Below are 24,077 nucleotides of genomic sequence, written 5' to 3'. Positions count from 1 at the left end.
TATTATCAAAGTACTATGTTTTTACCATCTTAACACATCTCAAAAATCTGATTCTAAGATGAGAACAAAACACAGTTGATCCTTGAACATGGGTTTCAACTGCACGGGTTCTCTTACACACAGATGTTTCTCAATAATACACACAGTATTGTAAATATATTTTCCCTTCCTTACGGTTTTCTTAATATTTTCTTTTCTCTAGCTCACTTTATTTTAAGAATACAGTGTATAGTACATATAGCATACAAAATATGAGCTGATAGACTGTTATTGGTAAGATATCTGGTTAAGAGTAGGCTATTAGTAGGTAAGTTTTTGGGAGACAAAAGTTACACATGGATTTTTGACTGTGCAGGGGTCAGTGCCCTAACTCCCATGTTGTTCAAGGGTCAGCTACACAGAATAAATGAGAAGAATCTCTGCCAGTGTGTCTTCGTTAATCAACCCTTTATTGAGACTTAGTCTTCACTGTACTCACGTGATCATGTCCTCAGGTTCTTTGTTTAACATCTGGACGTTAGTTAGCATCATACACCTTCCTACTTCTTTATCAAGGTGCCTTAAAATGTTGTCCACAGCTTTTCGTACTTGAGAATAATACAGTGACATGCCTAAAAAAACATGCATTATAGTCACATCTTAATGAAATCTTAGTTTATTCATTCTCTATAACACTTTTTTAAAATTCATTTTTAGAGAGGGGGGAGAGAGAGAGACAAATAGAGAGAGAGAGAAGGAGGAGAGCAAGAAGCATGAACTCCCAGATGTGCTTTGACTGGGCAAGCCCAGGGTTTCAAACTGGTAACCTCAGTATTTCAGGTTGATACTTCATCCACTGCGCCACCACAGTGTATTTTGTATTTTTCTGAAGCTGGAAACGGGGAGAGACAGTCAGACAGACTCCCGCATGCGCCCGACTGGGATCTACCCGGCACGCCCACCAGGGGCGACGCTCTGCCCACCAGGGGGCGATGCTCTGCCCCTCCGGGGCGTCGCTCTGCCGAGACCAGAGCCACTCTAGCGCCTGGGGCGGAGGCCAAGGAGCCATCCCCAGCGCCCGGGCCATCCTTGCTCCAATGGAGTCTCGCTGCGGGAGGGGAAGAGAGAGACAGAGAGGAAGGAGGGGGTGGGGGTGGAGAAGCAAATGGGCGCTTCTCCTATGTGCCCTGGCCGGGAATCGAACCTGGGTCCCCCGCACACCAGGCCGACGCTCTACCGCTGAGCCAACCGGCCAGGGCCTTCTATGACACTTTTTACTGAAGACTTTCTATGGGTCAATGGCTTCTTTGAACAAAGTCTAATTCAATCTCTTAGTACAATGCCCTATACTTAGTGGGTATTCACCAATTAACCATTTAAATCCAATAAAAAGGAATTCTATTACTTCAAAGGGAAACATTTTTAAGAAGAGTTAAAATAAACAAGGAAATAGAAAGTTTTACATTAGAATTTTTATGTTACTAATTAGCATAAGGATTCACCATTCTTAGTGATTATATGAATGAAGAATATTTCCCATTTGGGGTTAGGATTTTTCATAACTTCATATTATTCTCTGAAATATATGTGTGGATTTTTTTAGAACGTAAACAAAATGCATTCACATCATAAATTTTAAAATGAAGAAAAATGTACTGTAGCTATATTATTGTTACTGGTCTCATTAAATATAACATCAATGTCCTATAGGGAAAGACAAATATGTACAGCATGTGTACTGCAAATATGCATTTTATATATTTATGTATATAATAAAAATGAAAAGTAAACTGCTCTGTATTTATAATTTATGCTTTAATGAAATAATTATCAATGGTTATTTCTAATGCATTAAATATTTTTGAACTCATTAAGCACTGCAGAGCCAAAAATAAATAAGGCAAAAGGTGCCTTCTTGTATTTCCTTTAAGTTCCGTGAATTCCAGGAACTATGGTGACAGAGTTTGTGGTAAGTTTCTAATTCAGGTGCTCAGGAAGAAAGAAACAAATGCAGAAAAAAAAATCACCTCTGGGGATTAAGATTGCTAAATGAAAAAGACAGTCTCATGTAAGCTTAACCCACACTATAACCCAGACTGTGTGATAGTTGGCACGTTTAAAACACAGATTAAACTAATTTTACTGAAAATAAAGAAGGAAAGAAACTTTAAAAATGAACTAATAAATGAATGAATACATGAATGTAAATGTTGTTGCTGTATAAACAGAATTATCTACCAAAGGTCACAGATGTCTTAGAAATTTACTATAAATTGTAGATAACATTAGAACTTTGAAAAGACTGCAGATAAAAGCCTAACATTTAATTGGCACAATGTTTACCAGGAAGTGCCAGAAAGTTTCAAAGGGAACAAACAAAATGCAGTTGCTTTTATAAAGATTTTTTTCCAAGTGTATCTAAAGTAAACATCTTGGGTCATTTTAAAGGCATAATAGTACATCCACTATCTAACACATCTTTGAAACCCACCTATCAGTTTGGCCTCCTCTTCAGTGAGCGTTTTACTCAAATATGTTTTCTTCACTCTCAACGTGTTTCCTGATGGTAACACAGCGCCAGTAACAGGCATGGGCGGTTCACCGTCTTTCTGCTGCAAGCTGTCAGCTATGACCAAGAACGCCCGTAAACCGACGTTCATTCTCTGTAAGAGACAATGTGCCCAGAATACAAGGAGAGACCCAATTACTATTACTGTGGTGTAATGAAACCATCAGTCTTGTAGAGCAGTTGAGGTGGGGCTTGCCATCTAGATTAGTGTGGGAAAGTAAGTATAAAGGCACAAAAGTCTAGGCCAAACCTATGAAAATAAAATACAGTTTCTGCTACTATTTTTACAACATCACAAGAAAATAACCTGGAAAATTTTCCACAGTCTTGGAGGGTACATTTGTGATGGTCATACTCATTCTGTTTGGGGGATCCTGGGTACACTGCACAGGGGCAAGTGGTCATTCTCCAGAGCAGCTGCAACTGAGGTAAACTGAGGCAAACTAAGGTTCTTATCTCCTGGAAAGAGAGATGCCACAAGTGCTAATTCACAAAGAATAAGTAAAACAAGAGTTCCACAGGGGAATTACAGTTGCAGGTAGTTGACTTTTGATTCACAAGGCTGGTAAGTTGGAAACAAATTTTAAAAATTCAATGCCACAGAACCTGTTACCTATAGTTTTGCCTTTTCCAAAATGTGATATAAACAGAATCAAACCATACATAGCCTTTCGTGTCTTGCTTAGTTCACTTTGCATAATGCGTTTGAGATGTTGCAATATCAGTAGTTTGTTCCTTTTTACTGAAGACTATGGTGTACTGAATCACCATTGTACTGATGATTCACAATTGTTTGGTCATTCACCAGTGGTTGGACACAGCTGCTTTCCTAGTTTAAGTGATTATGAATACAGCTGATATAAATATTCATCCAAGCCTAACCTGTGGTGGCACAGTGGGTGAAGTATCGACCTGGAATGCTGAGGTTGCTGGTTTGAAACCCTGGGCTTGTCCAGTCAAGGCACATATGAAAAGCACCTACGAGTACTTCCTGCTCCTCACTTTTCTCTCTCCTTTCTCTAAAAATCAATAAATAAAAATCTTAAAATAAATAAATAAATAAATATTCAACCAAGCCCTTGTGGATCTAACTTCCCCTGGATAAGTAACCTGGGGTGGAAATGCTGGATCATATGGTAGGTGTATGTTTAACCCTATAAGAAATTGTGAAGCTATCTTCTAAAGTGGTTGTAACCTTTTTGCATTTTCATGAAAACAGTATGACATTGTAGTTGCTCTGTAGCCTTCTAAGCACCTTTCGCTGTGGTTTTAACTTGTTTTTACCTAATGACTAATGATGTTGAACATCTTTCCATGGAGTTGTCATTTCTATCTCATTTTTGGTGAAGAGGCTATTCAGCTCGTCCATTAAAAAAAACAACAACAAAAAAAACGGGTTAGGGCCTGACCTGTGGTGGCGCAGTGGGTAAACACTGAGGTTGCCGGTTTGAAAACCTGGGCTTGCCTGGTCAAGGCACATATGGGAGTTGATGCTTCCTGCTCCTCCCTCATTCGCTCTCCCTCCCTTCTCTAAAATGAATAAACTTAAAAAATTAAAAAAAAAAAAACCACTGAGTTACTTCCTTGTTGTTGAGATGTGAGAGATCTTTATCAGATATGTTTTGCAAACATTTTTCTTCTAGTCTGTGACTCTACATTTTATAATAGTGTCTCTTAAAGTGCTGACATTTATTTTTGAACTGCTCAATTTATCAGTGTTTGCTTTTGTAATTTATGTTTTTATGTCCTGAGAAACTTTTTGCTTACCCGAAGTTCACAAATATTTTATCTTATGGTCTCTTCTGGAAGATTTATAATGTTGGATTTTACATGTAGGCTTATGATTCATTTTAAGTTTTGCTTACAGTGAAAATTATGGGTCAAAGTTCATTATTTTTAAGTGAATGTTCAATTGTTTGCACCATTTATTAAAAAGACTATCCTTTATTCATTAAAATAACTTGCAACACTTGTTAAAAATCAATTGACCACATATGTATGGGTCTGTTTCACTGGCCTTTATATTCATCCTTTCTCCAATACTGCTACAGTAGAGGTTTTGAGTAGGTTTAGAGTAGGTTTTGAAATTAGGACATGCTAGTCCTCCAATTTTATTATTTTTCAAAATTCTATTGGTTATTTTAGTTCCTTATACTTTCTGTGTAACTTTTAGAATCAGCTATTGATTTCTACACAAAAAGCCATAGGAATTTAATTACTGGAATTATAGTTTAATCTATTTAGACTAATTTTAGAATAATTGACTTTGTATAATCTTAAATCTCTGAATTAATAAACAATAGTTCCCTTCCTTTATTTGGATTTTCTTTGATTTTTCTCAGTGATTTTTATTTTTCAGTATACAGTACACATCTTACATATACTTTGTTAGCTTTACTGCTAAGTATTTTGTTTTCATTGGTATTTTAAATTGTTGAATTTCCAATTTTTATTTCCTAGAATACAGAAATACATTGATTTTATGTTTTTATCTTATATCCCATAAACTTTCTAAAATCATTTATTAGTTCTAGTAAGTTTTGTGTAGGTTCTTTGTTATTTTCTATATAGGTAATCATGTTGTCTATTTTATTTCTTTCTAATTAATATCCTTTTATTTCTTTTTGCCACTGGCACTGGCTAAGACCTTTAGTTCTATGTTATTTTAGATCAAGACAAAAATGAAAGAAATGGATGACCAAGAAAATCTTCTCACAGATGAGTTAGTTCTTATGGTGATGAGGATGCTTCATCTCCCAGTAGGAAGCCAACTGGATCTGAACTAAGAAGAGGCATTTATCTGAAAATCACCTAACTGCTGAGTGGAAGAGCCATATAGACTCTGCAGCAAGATAACCCTGCAGGTCTTCTGGTCTATTTCACAAGGGACTTCCAGATATATTTAAGACACAATATGGATTTGTTTCCTGAGAATCTGTGCCCTACAACATATTTTATCAAGCGTAAGGTATCTTCTTCATAGACTGCTCATCCTTGTCTGTGCTGTTGAGTGGGGTCACAGATATGGTTTTGAGAGTCTAATTACAACTACTGATCACTAAACTCTTCCACAATCCTATAAACTCAAGAGAAATAGCAGATACATCTTATTTTTGGTAGGTTTTTTTTTTTAAACCATAATTCCAACTGCTCGGCACAGAAATGTTAACTAGTCATTGATTGGAAATTTTGAAAGAAAAACCAAGGGCACATCCTCTAGATGGTGATAATGATGGAAGCAGATTTCAACATGTTCCTTTTAGACAAATAACCTGGTAATTCTGAGAACCAATTGTTAAAGTTGGTAGAGCCACAGCTCCTGAGAACTGAAAAATATTTTGAGAACCTTCTCAGCAAGAGAAAAATCTTTACTACTTGTGGCCAGGGCCTTGATCCAACCAAAATGCCCTGGATTTGCCCTGCTTTGTCCCTCTCCCAGTGGCCATGAACCCTGGCTGAAGCCTTTTCAGAAGCCTATGATGTCACTAGACACCAGGCAAAAACTCATCTGGGTGTTTCTACAGCTGTCCCTATATGGGTATGTGGCAACCTGATCACCAAGAGACTCCAGGCTGTGGCAGGAGAAGGAGGATACCAGGAAAGCTGGGCTCCCCTTGCTACTAAACAGCTGCTTATTTTGAGCCTCTGGGCTCTGGACCTCCTCTTTCACTGACAGGGTGAAGGATCCAGGCAATATCACCATGATGACAGAAAAAATCTTTTAAAAGAAATTTTGTGGTGTGCTCCTTCATTCCTCCCTTCCTTTCTTCCCTTTTCTTCCCTCTTTCCCTTCTCCCTTCTTCCTCCCTCCCTCCCTTCCTTCCTTTCCTCCCTCCCTCCTTCCCAACCTCCCGCTCACCTTCCTTTTTCCCTACCTTCCTTCTTGCTTATAAGTTTGTAATATCACAGTATCACAATTCTTCTGTGATGTGACCTAGAAAAGCATTTGTCTGTTGTACCTGTGGGCAAGTGGCAGTTCAAAGAGGTAAATATAGCTGGTAAAAATGGCACTCCCTGAGACAAGTGGCACATCTCTGCTCACTCCCAGTTCAGGGCTCTTCCTATGGTCTCACAGGGAAAGGGCTATATAGAAGCAGCTTGTCAGTCATATTTCCATTGGCTAACATGTTTTTAAAAGCTTAAAACCAAACATGCTTTTTCTTTGCACAGGCCCAGCATTCCACATTGCACGCCGTGCCCCCTGCGGCCTCATTTCCATGACTGCCTGCCGAGTGGTGGCACTGCCCCAGAAACATATACTTATACATCATTTATGTAATCTCACTAGATTTTAGTATTTTATTCCATGTATTTATTCTTTTCTGTTTCATCACTTGTTAATCTGCAACAAAGTTAGTTATAGATACAAGCTCTGACTTTTCTGAAATAAAACATCCTGCTCTGTAGAGATGATCTTTTAGGGACAAGGTTTCCTCTACCACACACAGTCAGAATCTGGTAGCACACAGCTTTTCATCATGCTAAGTGTACTTATCTAAAATCTTACTTCGTAAATACCATCACTTATATTATTTAGTCAAATGACATGGGCAGAATAGAGGACTTTTGGAGATGTCCTTCATCCATTTTCCAGAGTCACAAAGGTGTGGCTCTGCCAATGCCCATGCTGACATGGGTACAGAAACTTATCATTCATACCTCTGGGTTGAGACTGAAGGCTTTTGCTGGCTTTCCCACACAAAGAAAATCAAAAATGATTTCTTTCATGGCAAAATCCAAACGTTCCTGCAGTGAAAAAGAGAAGACAAAACAAACCAAAAAGTGTTAAGATACAAATTAAACATAAAATACCCACTTTTATCATATGCACCAAAGAGGTGGCTGCTGAGAGGAGAGGTACTACTCAGAGCCATGGCTCCCAGGGATCCCCGAGGAAGAGAACACCCATGGACCTCTCAGTGTGGCTGCTTCTGTTTCTGTGTGATGTACAGAGGTGCTCATCATGTGATATATGCAATTAGCCCCCGAAGCATGGAATGACTAATGATCAAACAACAAGAAATGAAAAATTAAAATGCTTAGAGTGTCTGAGTTTCTGTCTAGTCCCAGCTCTTCCTGCTTCTTCTGCAAATGCTGATACCTTCTTTAAACTCAGTTTTAAATATATATTGTATTTTTTGCTTCATAAGATGCACTTTTTTTTCCCCAAAAGTGGAGGGGAAAATGCACATGTGTCTTATGGAACGAATGTTCATTTTTTTTTAGCTGCTGCAAGTTCCCAGACAACTAGAAGAGTATTTGAACATTAAAGTGTCTTCTCATTTGTTAATAACAGTGCTAATAGTTGTTAATACTGCTGTTGAGTTTACATTGTTGAAATATTATTGTGGTATATTTTATTATATATTTTAACCCACCATTTAGTTCAGAATATTTTTTTTCTTATTTTCCTCCTTAAAACCCTAGATGCATCTTATGGTCAGGTATGTGTCTTATGGAGCGAAAAATATGGTATATATTTTTTAAAAGCCACTGCAAAAATAGCATTTTCTTCTATTCTCTAACATTTCAAATCCTTTCATATTTCAACAGATAATTCTACAAGTGAAATGAATAATCAACAAATAAGACACGTCAACGTTAATTAAATGAGAAGGTTGAAGCCAGATTTGAATAATCTGAGATAGTGGCTACGAAGATGTGACAGGTCGTTTTATGGAACCTCTTCCAGAACACATGAAGCACCTGCTCAGCCACATCATCACTACCTGAAGAAAGGCTCTAGGAATTCATCTCCCTGTCAAGAAAGTGATGTCCTTTCCCCAGATACAAATGCTACAGAGGCGTTTCACTGCACCAACCACACAGATATACTGAATAGTAACAACTGAACCTACATCTTTTTATCAGTGTCAATTGTATTTCAATAGCATTTTCATAACTATTATTTTCTTTTATTCACTTAACATTCTATGTATACCAGGCAAGCACTTTTACCCATATTTTATAGATAAAGAAACTGTGACAAAGGTATTCTTTGACTTGTTTAAGATATATAGAGCTGGCTCAAGGCACAGGTTAAGTTCAAATAATTGTCATTTTCTGTTCGTTTATAAATCTCAAAGTTGGCATAAAACCAGTTAGTCACAAAGTGAGTTAATAAGTAAAAATCTTGGGTATAACTAGTAAACACTAAAAACTATGTTTAATATTTTTAATATTTTTGGTCTCAGTTTTTAAGTAAATTAATGCAAGTAAAGTGCTGAAAACTGTTCTCAGCAAAGTGTAAGGGACTGACAAATGGTAATATTCTTATTACATTCTTTTTTCTCACAGTATGAAATCTACGACACTAATGTCTACTCCTCAAATTTCCCTGAATTATCTTCTTGTGGTTTCCTCCAGACACCAGACTGCTTCCTCCTGATCTGCAGCAGCCATAGTGGAGAACCAGGCAACAATTTGGGGAGTATGACTTAAGGGAACCCTTTACTACCAGGCTCTATGACCTTGAATGAACCACTTAAACTCTGTCTCTCAGTTTTTTCATTTGTCAACTGCTGCAAACACTTGATATACCCATTCACAATTTGTTTTGAAGAAAAGATTATTAGCTCTGTGTGAAAACACTTGCAAGGCCATTCTGAAAAGCCTATACGCGTAAGATTGTTTAGACACCTCATGTGTTAGTACATCCCAAGAAGGAGACTGGCCCCTTAAAGGCAATTGGAAGACCCACGCCAGCAGCTTGTTCTTACCTGGGCAATGAACTGAATGATCTTCACAAATATGTTCAGAGGCATATCCCTAGGCACCACACCACGGGACCCTTTGGGGAAAAGTGTTGTGATGATGGTTATAAGACGGCTGGAAGATAAGGGGGGAAGAGAAAACAAGCAAGATTGGCTGAGCTCCAGCTCTTCAAGACAAAAAGGCATACGTTTCATCTTATTTCAGTATCAGACAGAACTCCAAGAAAAAAAACAAACCACTTCATCCCTTTTCCTGAGCAGAATTACTCCCTGTGAAAGGTGCTTCTGCAAACAACTAAGGACAGTTTGGAAAATTGTAGCCATTTCCTCTGTTTAAGTGGTGAATGCAGCTGGCACAGGGAACTTGGCAGTCTAGGTTGAAGCTGGAGCTTCTGTCACGGCTGATGGACCTGAAAATATCCTCAGGACTTAGATCTTCAAGGAACTGTCACTTTTCATCAACTTCTAATTGGGTTAGTACAGGTAGTAATAAAACAAAATAGCCACTCGCTGGCTGACGAGTGTGGCTACCAAGAAACCTGTGATATGGTTACCATGAAGCCAGGCCAGTGCAGCTCCTTACCTCTGAGTGGCTGTGTTGCTTTCACATTTAATTCGAATCATGTAAACCCAAAGTAATCTGTACAAAGATTCCAGTGCGACTCGGGCCATCTTGGGGTCTTTATTCTATAACAGAAACCGGGATGAAATATTGCAGAGTAAATCGTAACATGTGAAACTTAGTCTTTTTTGCATGCCTGTAAATCAGGGGTCCCCAAACATTTTACACAGGGGGCCAGTTCACTGTCCCTCAGACCGTTGGAGGGCCGGAGTATAAAAAAAAAACTATAAACAAATCCCTATGCACACTGCACATATCTTATTTTAAAGTAAAAAACAAAACGGGAACAAATACAATATTTAAAATAAAGAATGAGTAAATTTAAATCAACAAACTGAGCAATATTTCAATGGGAACTATGGGCTTGCTTTTGGCTAATGAGATGGTCAATGTTCTCCTTTCACTGACCACCAATGAAAGAGGTGCCCTTTCCGGAAGTGCGGTGAGGGCTGGATAAATGGCCTCAGGGGGCCGCATGTGGCCCGCGGGCCGTAGTTTGGGGACCCCTGCTGTAAATGGAGGATCCAGGGAGGGTGACAGGGTGCCTACAAGGTACATCACATCATTGAGGAGTTACGGGGTTTTTGCCTCCCAGTGCCCATTGGGTAAATCATCTATGAGGAGGGATCTAAATAGCCCCTAGTGTAGGACAGAAAAGTTCTGGGGGAAGGCATGTTTGTCCCTCCTTTGCCAAGGTGAAAACTTGATACTATCTTTCTCCTTCAGCCCAGGGAACTCCTATCTCCTAGCACCAAGAGGAGAACCAATCTGCTCTTTCTACTGCTGTTATGCCCTTTTACACATAGTTACCACTTTGGTTCCTCAAACTCCACCCTTCATCTAATTATCCTCAAAGGTATGTTAGGCTAAATAAAGTTCAGTAAGGCACTGTGCTAGAACGTGGGAGATCGAGATAAAAGATAATCCTTTTCCTGCAGAATTCAGAATCTACAGGGGATGGGAGACGGATAATAAACAATCAACCAAGACAGTGTGAACCATAGCAGGGACAGGAGCTCAAGGGTGAGAAGGAGGACAACCTGGGCCAGACCCAAAGAACGAGGTCAGGCATGGTTTCTATGGGCAGCTAAGAACTCAGATGAACTTTAATCCATTCATTCAATACATTCAACTACACGGGGCCAGGTACTGCGTTTGCCACTAGAAACTATGAATGGTGAAAAAAAAAGTGATGGGAAGGGAGAGTGCTTTAGGCTGAGACAACAGCATGGGGAGCTAGGCAAACTGGTGAAGAGGGCCAGGTGCATGGGAACAAGCGAGGGGGCAGGGGGCAGTGAAGCTCGAGGGGAAGGCAGGAGCCACACGAGAACCCTCCATGCCACGCTAAGTAAGGGGAACAGAGTTCTCATGACAGTGACAGGAAGCCACTAGATCAAGAAGACCATATATGAAGTCCCTGCCTGCTGGGGAGGTGGAGTTGCAGCAGGGAGACCAGATGCTGCAAGCTACCAGCTTCCAGGCAATAACAGACCCCTTACCAACTGACACATGGCCCTAACCCACCTTTCCTGCCTCCTCTCCTGTTATTTTCCCACAAGCTCTCTAAACCTTAGCTAGGCCATGTTCATCTGTTTCCACGTCAGGAGATTCCTCCACTCCCCTCCTCCACTCCACATCCTTCCTTTCTATCAGGTGAACCCTACTCCATTATGGTTTCCTTGAATGTCCCTCCCATGTGCAGGCTTTTCTGTTTTACCCCCCCCCCCAGTGTCCTCAAACCCATCCCATTAAAACTGTTCCCTCGTGAGTGTCCCCTGACTTAAACAAACTTGTAGCAGAGCTCTTCAACTCTGCGTATGGTCTTGTTTAGACATGTGGACAAGAGGGGAGTTATTTATCCTTGACGGCTATTAGAATCCCTAACATTTTGCAGGGGATTGTAAATGTTTCTTAACAGTCTTAAATATCACTCAACTTTCTTATAGGTCTTTTTTTGTTTTTACATTACTTCTGTTCCCTTACTCCTCTATTTATCAGGTCATAATTCCTTTAGCTGTTTTATTCTTAGGGCAGATAATTTGGGCACTAACTTTAGTAGAATTCATAATTATTTAAAAATTAGGATGAAGTTATCTTTACACTATTTACTGAGTCACATAAGGATTGGAAAAGATTACAGGGAATAGTTTTTAGTATTTTTTAAATTTAGTAAAGAGATCTATGTTTATGTTATCTTAAAATAACTTTTTTAGTGTGATCATTATTCTAAAATTCTAAGTTTCCATATGCATTTTTGTCTGTTTCTAGATTCCCTTTTTGCTCTATTAGTCTGTCTATTCATATAGTAATGCCTCACCATGTTAATTTTTGAGGCCCTATAATGTGTTGTACTATCTGTTATGACCTACTAACCATAATCCACTACTTTTATTCCCCTCTTCTTTATATTTTTCGGGTTTCCCCAGATATTTCTGCATGTTTATTCTTTCAAATACACTTTACAACCACTTCTATAGCTCCAGGGGAAAAAAGGTCTCAACTATTTAGATGCATAATGTATACATTAAAAATGATTTTTTAAATGAAATAGCCTACAGGAATTGTCTGACTCCATCAGAAAGAGCAACATAAGAATAATGGGTATATCAGAAGGAGAAGAGAGAGAAAACAGAATGGAGAACATATTCAAACAAATAATAGATGAAAACTTGCCAAGCCTGTGGAAAGAACTAAAGCCTCAAATTCAAGAAGCAAACAGAACACAGAGTTATCTTAACCCTAACAAACCTACAACAAGGCACATCATAATGAAATTGGCACAAACCAATGACAAAGAAAAAATTCTCAAGGCAGCCAGGGAAAAGAAGAATACAACATATAAAGGAAGGCCCATTAGATTATCAACAGATTTCTCAGCAGAAACTCTACAAGCTAGAAGAGAGTAGATCCCAATATTTAAAGTTCTGCCTGGCCAGTTGGCTCAGTGGTAGAGCGTCGGCCTGATGTGCAGGAGTCCCAGGTTTAATTCCCGGCCAGGGCATACAGGAGAAGCACCCATCTGCTTCTCCATCCCTCCCCCTCTCCTTCCTCTCTGTCTCTCTCTTCCCCTTCCGCAGCCAAGGCTCCACTGGAGCAAAGTTGGCCCGGGAGCTGAGGATGGCTCTATGGCCTCTGCCTCAGGCGCTAGAATGGCTCTAGTTGCAACAGAGTGACGCCCCAGATGGGCAGAGCATCGCCCCCCTGGTGGGCATGCCAGGTGGACCCTATTCTGGCGCATGTGGGAGTCTGTCTGACTGCCTCCCCGTTTCCAACTTCAGAGAAATGCAAAGGAAAAAAAAAAGTTCTAAAAGATAGGAACATCGAGGCAAGAATACTATACCGATCAAAGCTATCATTCAAATAAAAAGAAGAAATATAAACATTCACAGATACAGAAAAGATGAGAGAATTTATCACCAGAAAACTCCCACTTCAGGAAATACTAAAGGGGGTTTTCCGACCAGACACAAAGAACAAAACAAAACTACAAGTAAAAGTTCCATCAAGATTGCAATAAAAACAAGATTAATCTGTGAAAAGGAACCAAAAAGGGGAAAGGACAAAGATTAACAGTAGCAAAGGAAGATGGAGTGCAGAAGCACTCATGAGATAATGTACTACAATGAACATGATATGTATGCTTTCCATTACTTAATGGTAACCACCCCTGAAAAATCCAACACAGAAGTACATGGCTTGAAAAAAGTAACAGAGGAAAGAAGTACGGATTACAACCAAACAAAAAAAATGATAGAAAAATAAAAGAGAAGAACCAAACAAGATACAAAACTATCAGAAAGCAATCTATAAAATGGCAGTAAGAAACCCTCAAATGTCAATAATTACACTAAACTTAAATGGATTGAACTCACCAATAAAAAGACACAGAGTAGCAGAATGGATTAAAAAAGAAAATCCAACTGTATGTTGCCTACAAGAAACAATCTAAGCTACAAGGATAAAAACAAATTCAAAGTGAAAGGTTGGAAAACAATACTCCAAGCAAATAACATCCAAAAAAGAGCAGGTGTAGCAATACTCCTATCTAACAATGCTGACTACAAGACAGCAAAGATGATCAGAGACAAAAATGGTCATTTCATAATGATAAAGTGGACACTGAATCAAGAAGACATAACACTACTTAATATATATGCACCAAACCAAGGAGCACCAAAATATATAAGACAGCTACTGACTGACCTAAAAACAAAAACCGACAAAAATACAATCATACTTGGAGACCTCAATACACTGCTGACGGCTCTAGATTGTTTATCCAAACAGAAAATCAATAAAGAAATATTGGCCTTAAATGAAACAGTAGAACAACTGGAAATGATAGACATCTATAGGACATTTCATCCCAAAGTGCCAGAGTATACATTTTTCTCTAGTGTACCTGGAACAATCTCAAGAATTGACCATATGTTGGGCCACAAATATAACATCAACAAATTCAAAAAGACTGAGATGATACCAAGCATATTTTCTGATCATAAAGCCTTGAAACTAGAATTCAACTGCAAAAGAGATAAACAAACCCACAAAAATATGGAAACTAAGCAATATACTTTTAAAAAATGAGTGGGTCAAAGAAGAAATAAGCGCAGAGATCAAAAGATACATACAGACAAAGGAAAACAATACGACATATCAGAATCTCTGGGATGCAGCAAAAGCAGTAATAAGAGGGAAGTTCATATCACTAGAGGTCTATATGAACAAATAAGAGAGAGCCTAAGTAAACCACTTAACTTCACATCTTAAGGAACTAGAAAAAGAAGAACAAAGACAACCCAAAACCAGCTGAAGAAAGGAAATAATAAAAATCAAAGCAGAAATAAATGAAAGAGAACAGAAAAACTATAGAAAAAATTAATAAAATGAGTTGGTTTTTGAAAAGATCAACAAAATTGACAAACCCTTGGCAAGACTCACCAAGGAAAAAAGAGAAAGAACTCATATAAACAAAATCCAAAATGAAAGGGGAGAAATCACCACAGTTATCATAGATATACAAAGAATTATTATAGAATACTATGAAAAACTATATGCCACCAAATTTAACAATACAGAAGAAATGGATAAATTCCTAGAACAATACAACCTTCCTAGACTGAGTCATGAAGAAGCAGAAAGCCTAAACAGACCCATAAGCAGGGAGGATATAGAAACAACTATTAAAAACCTCCCCAAAAATAAAAGTCCAGGACCAGACGGCTATACTAGTGAATTCTATCAAACATTCAAAGAAGACTTGGTTCCTATTCTACTCAAAGTCTTCCAAAAAATTGAAGAAAAAGAAATACTGCTAAATACATTTTATGAGACCAACATAACCCTCATACCAAAACCTGGCAAAGATGACACAAAAAAAGAAAACTACAGACCAATATCTCTAATGAATACAGATGCTAAAATACAACAACACATTAAAAAAATAATTCATCGTGATCAAGAGGGATTCATCCCAGAATCACAAGGATGGTTCAACATACGTAAAATGGTTAATGTAATACACCATATCAACAAAACAAAGAACAAAAACCATATGATCTTATCAATAGATGCAGAAAAGGCATTCGATAAAATACAACATCATTTATGTTTAAAACACTTAACAAAATGGGTATAGAAGAAACATATCTCAACATAATAAAGGCCATCTATAATAAACCATCAGCTAACATCATCTTAAATGGCATAAAACTGAGAACTTTTCCCCTAAAATCAGGAACAAAACAAAATTGTCCACTCTCTCCACTCTTATTCAATGTAGTGCTGGAAGTTCTAGCCAGAGCAATCAGACAAGAGAAAGAAATAAAAGGCATTCATATTGGGAAAGAAGAAGTAAAGGCTTCATTTTTTGCAGATGATATGATCCTGTACATCAAAAACCCCAAAACTCCACAAAAAGACTACTAGAAACAATACACCAATAAAGTAAGGTAGCAGGATACAAAGTTAATATACAAAAATCCATTTCCTTCCTATATGCTAACAATGAAACATCAGAAAACGAGCTCAGCCTGACCAGGTGGTGGTGCAGTGGATAGAGTGTCAGACTGAGATGTGGAGGACCCAGGTTCAAGACCTCGAGGTTGCCAGCTTGAGCGCGGGCTCATCTCTGGTTTGAGCAAAGCTCACCAGCTTGGACCCAAGGTCGCTGGCTCGAGCAAGGAGTTCCTCGGTCTGCTGAAGGCCCGCGGTCAAGGCACATATGAGAAAGCAATCAATGAACAACTAAGATGTCATAACAAAAAACTAATGATTGATGCTTCTCATCTCTCTCCATTCCTGTTTGTCTGTCTCTATCTATCCCTCTCTCTGTAAAAAAAAAAAAAGAGAGAGAATGAGCTCAAAAAAACAATGTCCTTTATGGTTGCAACAAAAAAAAAAACACCTAGATATAAACAAAACAAAGAATGTAAAGGACCTATATAATGAAAACTATAAAGCATTGTTAAGGGAAATCAAAAAAACATATAATGAAATGGAAAATTCTTGGATAGGAAGAGTAAATATAGTCAAAATGACTATATTAGCCAAAGCGATATACACATTTAATGCAATTCCCATCAAAATTCCAATGTCATTTTTTAAGGAAATGGAACAGAAAATCATCAGGTTTATATGGAACTATAAAAAACCCCAAATAGCCAAAGCAATCCTAAGGAAAAAGAACAAAGCTGGGGGCATTACAATACCTGACTTCAAATTATATTATAGAGCCACGACAATCAAAACAGCATGGTATTGGCAGAAAAATAGACACTCATACCAATGTAACAGAATAGAAAGTCCAGAAATAAAACCACATATATATAGTCAAATAATTTTTGATAAAGGGGCCAACAACACACAATGGAGAAAGGAAAGCCTCTTCAACAAATGGTGCTGGGAAAACTGGAAAGCCACATGCAAAAGAATAAAACTCAACTACAGTTTGTCCCCTTGTACTAAAATTAATTAAAAATGGATCAAAGACCTAAATATAAGACCTGAAACAATAAATTACATAGAAGAAAACATAGGTACTAAACTCATGGACCTTGGTTACAAAGAGCACTTTATGAATTTGACTCCAAAGGCAAGGGAAGTAAAGGCAAAGATAAATGAATGGGACTACATCAGACTAAGAAGCTTTTGCACAGCAAAAGAAACTGACAACAAAACAGACAGCTAACTAAATGGGAGATGATATTTTCAAACAACAGCTCAGATAAGGGCCTAATATCCAAAATATACGAAGAACTCATAAAACTCAACAACAAACAAGCAACCAATCCAATAAAAAAATGGGAAGAGGACATGAACAGACACTTCTCCCAGGAAGAATTACAAATGGCCAACAGATATATGAAAAGATGCTCATCTTCATTAGCTATTAGAGAAATGCAAATCAAAACTACAATGAGATACCACCTCACACCTGTTAAATTAGCTATCATCAACAAGACAGGTAATAACAAGTTGGAGAAAAAGGAACCCTCATCCACTGTTGGTGGGAATGTAAAGTAGTACAACCACTATGGAAGAAAGTATGGTGGTTCCTCAAAAAATTAAGACTAGAACTACCATATGACCCAGCAATTCCTCTACTGGGAATATACCCCCATAACTCAAAAACACTGGTATGTAAAGACACACGCAGCCCCATGTTCACTGCAGCATTGTTCACAGTGGCCAAGACGTGGAAACAACCAGAAAGCCTTTCAATACATGATTGGATAAAGAAGATGTGGTACATATATACTATGGAATACTACTCAGCTATAAGAAATGATGAAATTGGATCATTTACAACAACATGGATGGACCTTGATAACATTCTACTGAGTGAAATAAGTAAATCAGAAAAAATTAAGAACTGTATGATTCCATACATAGGTGGGACATATAAACGAGACTAAGAGACATGGACAAGAGTGTGGTGGTTACGGGGGTGGGGGGGAGGGAGGGAGTAGGGGAGAGGAGGGGAACAAAGAAAACCAGATCAAAGGAGACGGAAGATTGTATGACTTTGGCTAATGGGTATGCAACATAATCAAATGTCAAAATAACCTGGAAATGTTTTCTCTGAACCTATGTACCCTGATTAATGTTACCCCATTAAAATTAATAAAAAATAAAAATAAAAAAAGATTTTTTTTTTCTGTTATAGGAACAGCTATGGTATACCTTGTAATTTGCTGAATGTTTTTGTATCTAAAGAAACTTCAAGTACACTACTAAACTGGTAAAGTTGCATTTAAAATATGCCATCATTTAAAAATTGGGGGAATTTTATTAATAGTTATCGCTCCTCCGATCAGTGTAAATCAGCCAATGCCTATGATGTGCTTACCTGCTGGTTAAAAGCAGACTCTAGACAACACTGCCTGCATTTGCATGTTCCCTGTTCTGAAATATATTAGCAATGTGGACAACCTCAGGAAAGCTCGTAATGACTCTAGGCCTCACTGCCCCTGTGAAATGCAGATGAGAATACTACCTATCTCACAGGAGTGTTATGAGAATTAAGTGAGTTAATGCACATAGGGTATTGAGCACTGTTCCTGTCCACAGTAACTATTACTATGTACAAGACACTGGGCCCTTGCAACAAGCGGGGAAATGTAGTCCCTAATTTCCAGGAATTTCCATGCTAGTGAAAATGTCTCCTCTGCTGTGAATTTTCCTTTCTTTATATATAAGTATTTTGTATTTGCATTGTGTATCATTCAAAATTCTCTCCTGTGCCTATCTCATGGTGAATCGTGATGGGGTAAGGCAAGTGTCATCTACACTCCATTGAAGAGCTAAACTGACAGCTCTTGTTTAAATGACTTATTATATGTTACTGTCTTCTGTTTAACCTTAACTTCTTTTATACTTTTTTCCCATCCTACGCCCACTTGTAGTTATCTTTTTGGTGATTCTTCTAGAGACTAATGTTCTTTCACTCTTAAGAATATGTTGAGATAGTCTGTTTTTGCTGCCAAGAGACTGAAGAGCAAAGTGGTGGACTTAAGTTTTTATTCAGTTTTACCTGTGGATCCTAGCTGGTCACTGATTTTTCAGCATTCAAGATGATACCATTTATGGTGGCAACTGCCCCTAGAGTGCTTTCCTACCTGTCTTCCATTCTTGGCACTGTCAAATGGTATCCTTAAACCACAAGCATGATTGTTGACTTCCCTGTATTTAAAGTCCTTAAGTGGCTTCTAATCAGCTCCTGGATAATGTTCAAATTCCATGAGGCCTTTTGTGACCCGGTTCCCCTGTGACCACCCCATGCCTTCACCTTGGGGTAGGTGTAGCCTGAGCTGTAACATCCTTTCTACAACTCCCTGAGTGCCTGCAGTGTCTCCCTGCCCTGTCTACTTGGGACATTCCAACTTTCTGGCAAGACTCAGTGAGGCATCACTCCCTCTAGGACATTCTCCTGCTCCTCCACTTCTTCTGTCCCAGAAAGATAGCCATGTGCTCCTGCTCTCTGGCTTCTAGAATGTTGATCTATCGTTTTAATTGTATATTTCCTACTAGACTGTGAGCTCCAGGAATTCTGGGTTGTTCATCTTGGGTCCTCACTGACTGCCATACAGCATATTATTAATAAATATCAAATTAAAAAGGCAAATTGTGAGTAGTAGCTGAAGCAAGATTTCTTTCTATAGAGATGTGCAGATGGCAAGCCATGGTGCACAGCTGCAGCTTATCTAGGTGATATATGGGATCACAAAACATCTCACATTCAGCAGTGCTCCACACGCCATGGCACATTGTGGGATTTTACCACCGAAAGACCTGCTTGGTCACCCGGCTGATAAATAACAGCCGGGGCAGAAACCAACTTCTGCTCCAGAAGTACTGTGTTCTTAGAAACTGTAAGGTATGTATTACTTGGTGCTTATGATGTCAGGCATTGTTCTATTGCTGTGCATCTATTAACTCATTTTTAATTCTCATAACAACCTATGAAGCAGATACTGTAATTGTGCTCATATTCAGATGAGAAAATCAAGGCACAGAGGGGCTAGCAAGTGGCAGGGTCAAAATATGGGCCTGGGAAATCTGGCTCCAGTGTCTTTAAAGCATTAATTTTCCCACTTACATGAAGGCTGTTCAAGTAAAAGGGTAGGCAAAAGTGGGTTTATAGTTGTGAGTATGCAAAACAATTTATTCTTGAATTATTAATTATTGATTACTTGCCATATGAAAAACTGTAAATCCACTTTTGCCCACCCCTGAATGCGACTGGCACCTACTAGATTGTTCTCTCCTGGAAAACAGGACTTCTTCATTGCCTTCCTATTCCAATAGCAGCTAACATATTAGGGTCTCAATATATATTTTCAGGATGTAGATATTTTTAGCATATATCTCAAACCACTTATTTCTATTCTTCTGCTGGAATCTGCATCTCCATTAATTAACCACCAATATATTATTAATCATAGCTCTCAGGTTCCATTGATAAAACTGTTCAAGTAACTACCCTGTTTCCCAGAAAATAAGACATCCTCCGAAAATAAGACCTAGTGCAATTTTTTTCAAGCTTATAAATTTAAGGCCTCCCCTGAAAATAAGACCTACCATGTCTTTAGGAGCAAAAATTAATATAAGACACAGTCTTATTTGCGGGGAAACAGGGTAGATTGTTGTACATGGAAATAGTGTCACAAGAAATTCTTGATGGAATTGAGTTTGGCTGGTTATACTGATGTTGTGATGACATGACTACAGTATATTAATAAATGTTGATTTTTTGTTCAACAATAAATGTGAATTCTTGTTCATGAAAAAATAAGACATCCCCTGAAAATAAGACCTAGCATGTTTTTAGGAGCAAAAATTAATATAAGACACTGTCTTATTTTCAGGGAAACAGAGGATCTTCCTGGATCCCTGCAGCTCATCTCAGAGCTGGTACCTGTTGCATGTCCTGTGACATGTCAGCCTGCCCAACATCATGCCAACTTTCTTTAAATTTTGCTTTTGATTTAGTGAATGCAATTCACTGTTAATAGTAACAAGTAGGGAGCAGTGAATTCACCAAATAACATGGTTGCTGATGGGCTTATAGGACAAACCAACATTTCTTAAGGTCCTTCACATGACTATTTGTACTGAGTCACATGAGCTGTTTGGTTTCCTTGGAGAGTCTCATACACACTATCGACAGACTGACAATTTTAGTTACCTTTGAGTTTTCTCTTTCACTTCAGCTAAAGCCACTATATTATATATTCCCTTGCATATCAGAGTCAACACCTTTCTTCTTTTTGGCATTTCCTTTTGATACTTGTATAAATTTCTGGTCATAATTTACTTTTTTTGTGACTGAATTATCCAAATAACATATGTGCTATAGTTTAAATAACCTCTAAAATCATTGTTCTGACAATTGATGCAGATGACGTTTCATTCAGCGGCTGAAAAATAAATAAAGCTTTCATGAAAGGTAATACGCTTGTCAGATCACTCATTTTTAGATTCAGTTTATAGGCACTAGTAGAATTTTTAAATTCTACTTTGAAATGTGACTTTGACAGATCTGAAACATAGATGATAAAGAGATTTTCTCAAGTTTATAGAAATAAGATAATATAGGAGGAAAATGACTGCTTCTTGAAAACTAATACTTAAAATAGGTAATACTGTACCATTTAAAATTGGTATTTCTAAAGAAAATAAAAGTTGCTTTAAAATAAATATTGCCATACATTTTGATGTATTCCATCAGACTCTGTAATCCTTACTATATTACTCAATATCTATATTTATAAAATAAAGATATTAATATCTTTACTACTACATGAAATGTTCTTTTTAAAAAGTACTCTTTAAACTTCATTGTGATGATTACACACAAATATATGTTAAGTGCTGAAGACAGGTTTCAGATGTATTTATGGCAACCACACTTTTAGATCCTTTTTATTTATTTTTATTGTTTTAAAATATTTTTAGCGAGAGAGAGAAAGAGAAAGAGAGGGACAGACACAGACAGACAAGGAAGGGAGAGAGATGAGAAGCATCAACGTGTAGTTGTGGCACCTTAGTTGTTCATTGATTGCTTCTCCTTTTTTTAAAAAATTTTTTCTTTATTAAGTGGGAGATGGGGAAACAGAGACAGACTCCAGCATGCACCCAGACCGGGATCCACCCAGCAAGCCCCTTACAAGGCGATGCTCTGCCTGTCTGGGCCACTGCTCTGTTGCTCAGCAAATGAGCTATTTTAGCACCTGAGGCAAGAGGCCATGGAATCATCCTTAGCACCTGGGGCAAACTTTGCTCGAACCATTCGAGCTATTGCTGCACTAGGAGAAGAGAGAGGGGAGTGGTGGAGAAGCAGATGGTCACTTCTCCTGTGTACCTTGAACAGGAATCTAACCTGGGACTTCCACAAGCCTGGCTGACACTTTACTGCTGAGCCAACCAGCCAGGGTCATCGATTGCTTCTTATATGTGCCTTGACCAGGGGCCTCCAGCCAAGCCAGTGACCTATGGGCTCAAGCCAGCGACCCTGGGCTTCAAGCCAGCAACATTTATGATCAAGCCAGTGACCACGGAGTAATGTCTTAGCTCCCACACTCAAGCCAGCGACCTGTGCTCAAGCTGATGACCTCTGGGTTTTGAATCTGGGTCCTCAGTGTCCCAAGTCAACATTCTATCCACTGAACCACCTGGTCAGGTACACTTTGAGATTCTTAATCAAAAGACCTTGATACCTCCCTCTCCTGTCCCATCTGAATGCTTTATTCTTTATCATAACATCCTATTTGATTTTCTTTATAGCAGTTAGCACTACCTAAAGTTTTCTTCTCATGCATTTGTTTTGTATTTATCATCTGTCTCCTTCACTAAATTACAAGGTCTAAGAGATCAGAGAGTGTCATACCCTTATTCATCACTTATTCCCAGAACCTGGTACACTTCTTGTAAGAAACTGACCAACTGACTAACTGAATGAATATATTCAAATCCTAGTACAAGCAGGGACTGAGATGAAAAAACAAAGAGCCATTTTAAATTCTGTACCTTGATTTCTAGGACTATGAAGGTTGGCTCACTAATGTCTCTACCCTTCCAGGAAATTTTGTTATCAGAGCAAACTTTTTAGAGAAACGTAAATAATACCCATGTAGATTCTGACATAAAATATACAGAAGAAAAATGTATCAGTCGCCACTGACCAGGTGTCTAAAAGATATTGGTGTTGTAGTGAGATGGTGCTATATATTTCTAAATCACTTTACAAGGGCATATTGCTAATATATAGTTAATTGAGTTAATTAAATATAAATAATACAGTTTGTATCACCAAAGAAGCCTGCTTCTGACAGACTGATGTTAAATGAGCATTGACTCTGAGAGCAGTATCTCCTTGGCATCATGCTCTATGTCGCCTCATGAACTGGTTCCTCAGAATATATCATAGATGGCTGCCAAGTTCATTGTGAACCATTAAAAAACTAGGTTCATCACATTTAAGCATATGCGGGGGGGGGGGGTCAAGTGTGCTAGAGGAAGAAAGGGGGAAGAAAAATGGGGGGGGGGGAGTTGGCATGGTGGTCCTTTATGAAATGATATGGTTGGCTCTATATCCCATAAAATACTGAAGTCATACAAGACAAAGCATACTTCTGAAGCCATGCTAGTTTTCCTCGGGCCTTTCTTCCCTACTGAGGACTCATGAAAGGGTTTGGAGGGTTTTATGTATATTTATGACATTTACAAATGGTCCCATTAAATACCTACTGGGTTTAGTTCTCAATATATGGGATACACTTTTATTCCAATTGTTAACTGATTAAGAATATTTTATCACTTTTAGCCTGGGGGTGTAAATTCCAACAGTTTGTTGCCCATAAAGGAAAAAATGGTTGCCTTTACTGTGCCAAAGAACTACCTCTTTCATGCTTCACGGGATAGCAGACCCTCCTCCCAACTTTTACGTCCTTCACTGTGTGCATCACACGTTTCAAAGCTTCATTACATAGCCCCCAATGAAAGGCTAAGCACCTCAAGGACAGGATCTCTATTCTAGATCAGATCTTTATGTAGTTGATGTCCCTAGTTTTCCCACTTCCAGCCCCTTCCCTGGTACTGCACACAATGGGCACTGTGTAAGTACTTCGTGAACTGAACTAAATGCTGGAATGTGGTTTCTATGCTACTGACTCTTAGTGACTGTATTGCCTTT

At 38.3% G+C, this 24,077-nt stretch overlaps 1 protein-coding gene across 11 annotated transcripts in view; it reads right to left on the bottom strand.

Moving 5' to 3' along the window:
- FRY (FRY microtubule binding protein) overlaps positions 1-24,077 on the bottom strand; it is a 569,880-nt gene that overhangs the window by 186,303 nt on the left and 359,500 nt on the right. For all 11 annotated transcript variants that reach the window (XM_066369318.1, XM_066369317.1, XM_066369307.1 and 8 more), the window contains 5 exons: positions 9,845-9,948; positions 9,268-9,376; positions 7,208-7,294; positions 2,471-2,642; positions 479-611 (listed from right to left, as the gene is read on the bottom strand). In XM_066369318.1, coding sequence (XP_066225415.1) covers positions 479-611; positions 2,471-2,642; positions 7,208-7,294; positions 9,268-9,376; positions 9,845-9,948 — 605 coding nt within the window. The remainder of the gene's footprint in view (positions 1-478; positions 612-2,470; positions 2,643-7,207; positions 7,295-9,267; positions 9,377-9,844; positions 9,949-24,077) is intronic.

Source organism: Saccopteryx leptura, chromosome 2 (assembly GCF_036850995.1).
Source record: "Saccopteryx leptura isolate mSacLep1 chromosome 2, mSacLep1_pri_phased_curated, whole genome shotgun sequence".
Classification (NCBI taxonomy): domain Eukaryota; kingdom Metazoa; phylum Chordata; class Mammalia; order Chiroptera; family Emballonuridae; genus Saccopteryx; species Saccopteryx leptura.
This window is presented reverse-complemented; position numbering and strand designations above follow the sequence as displayed.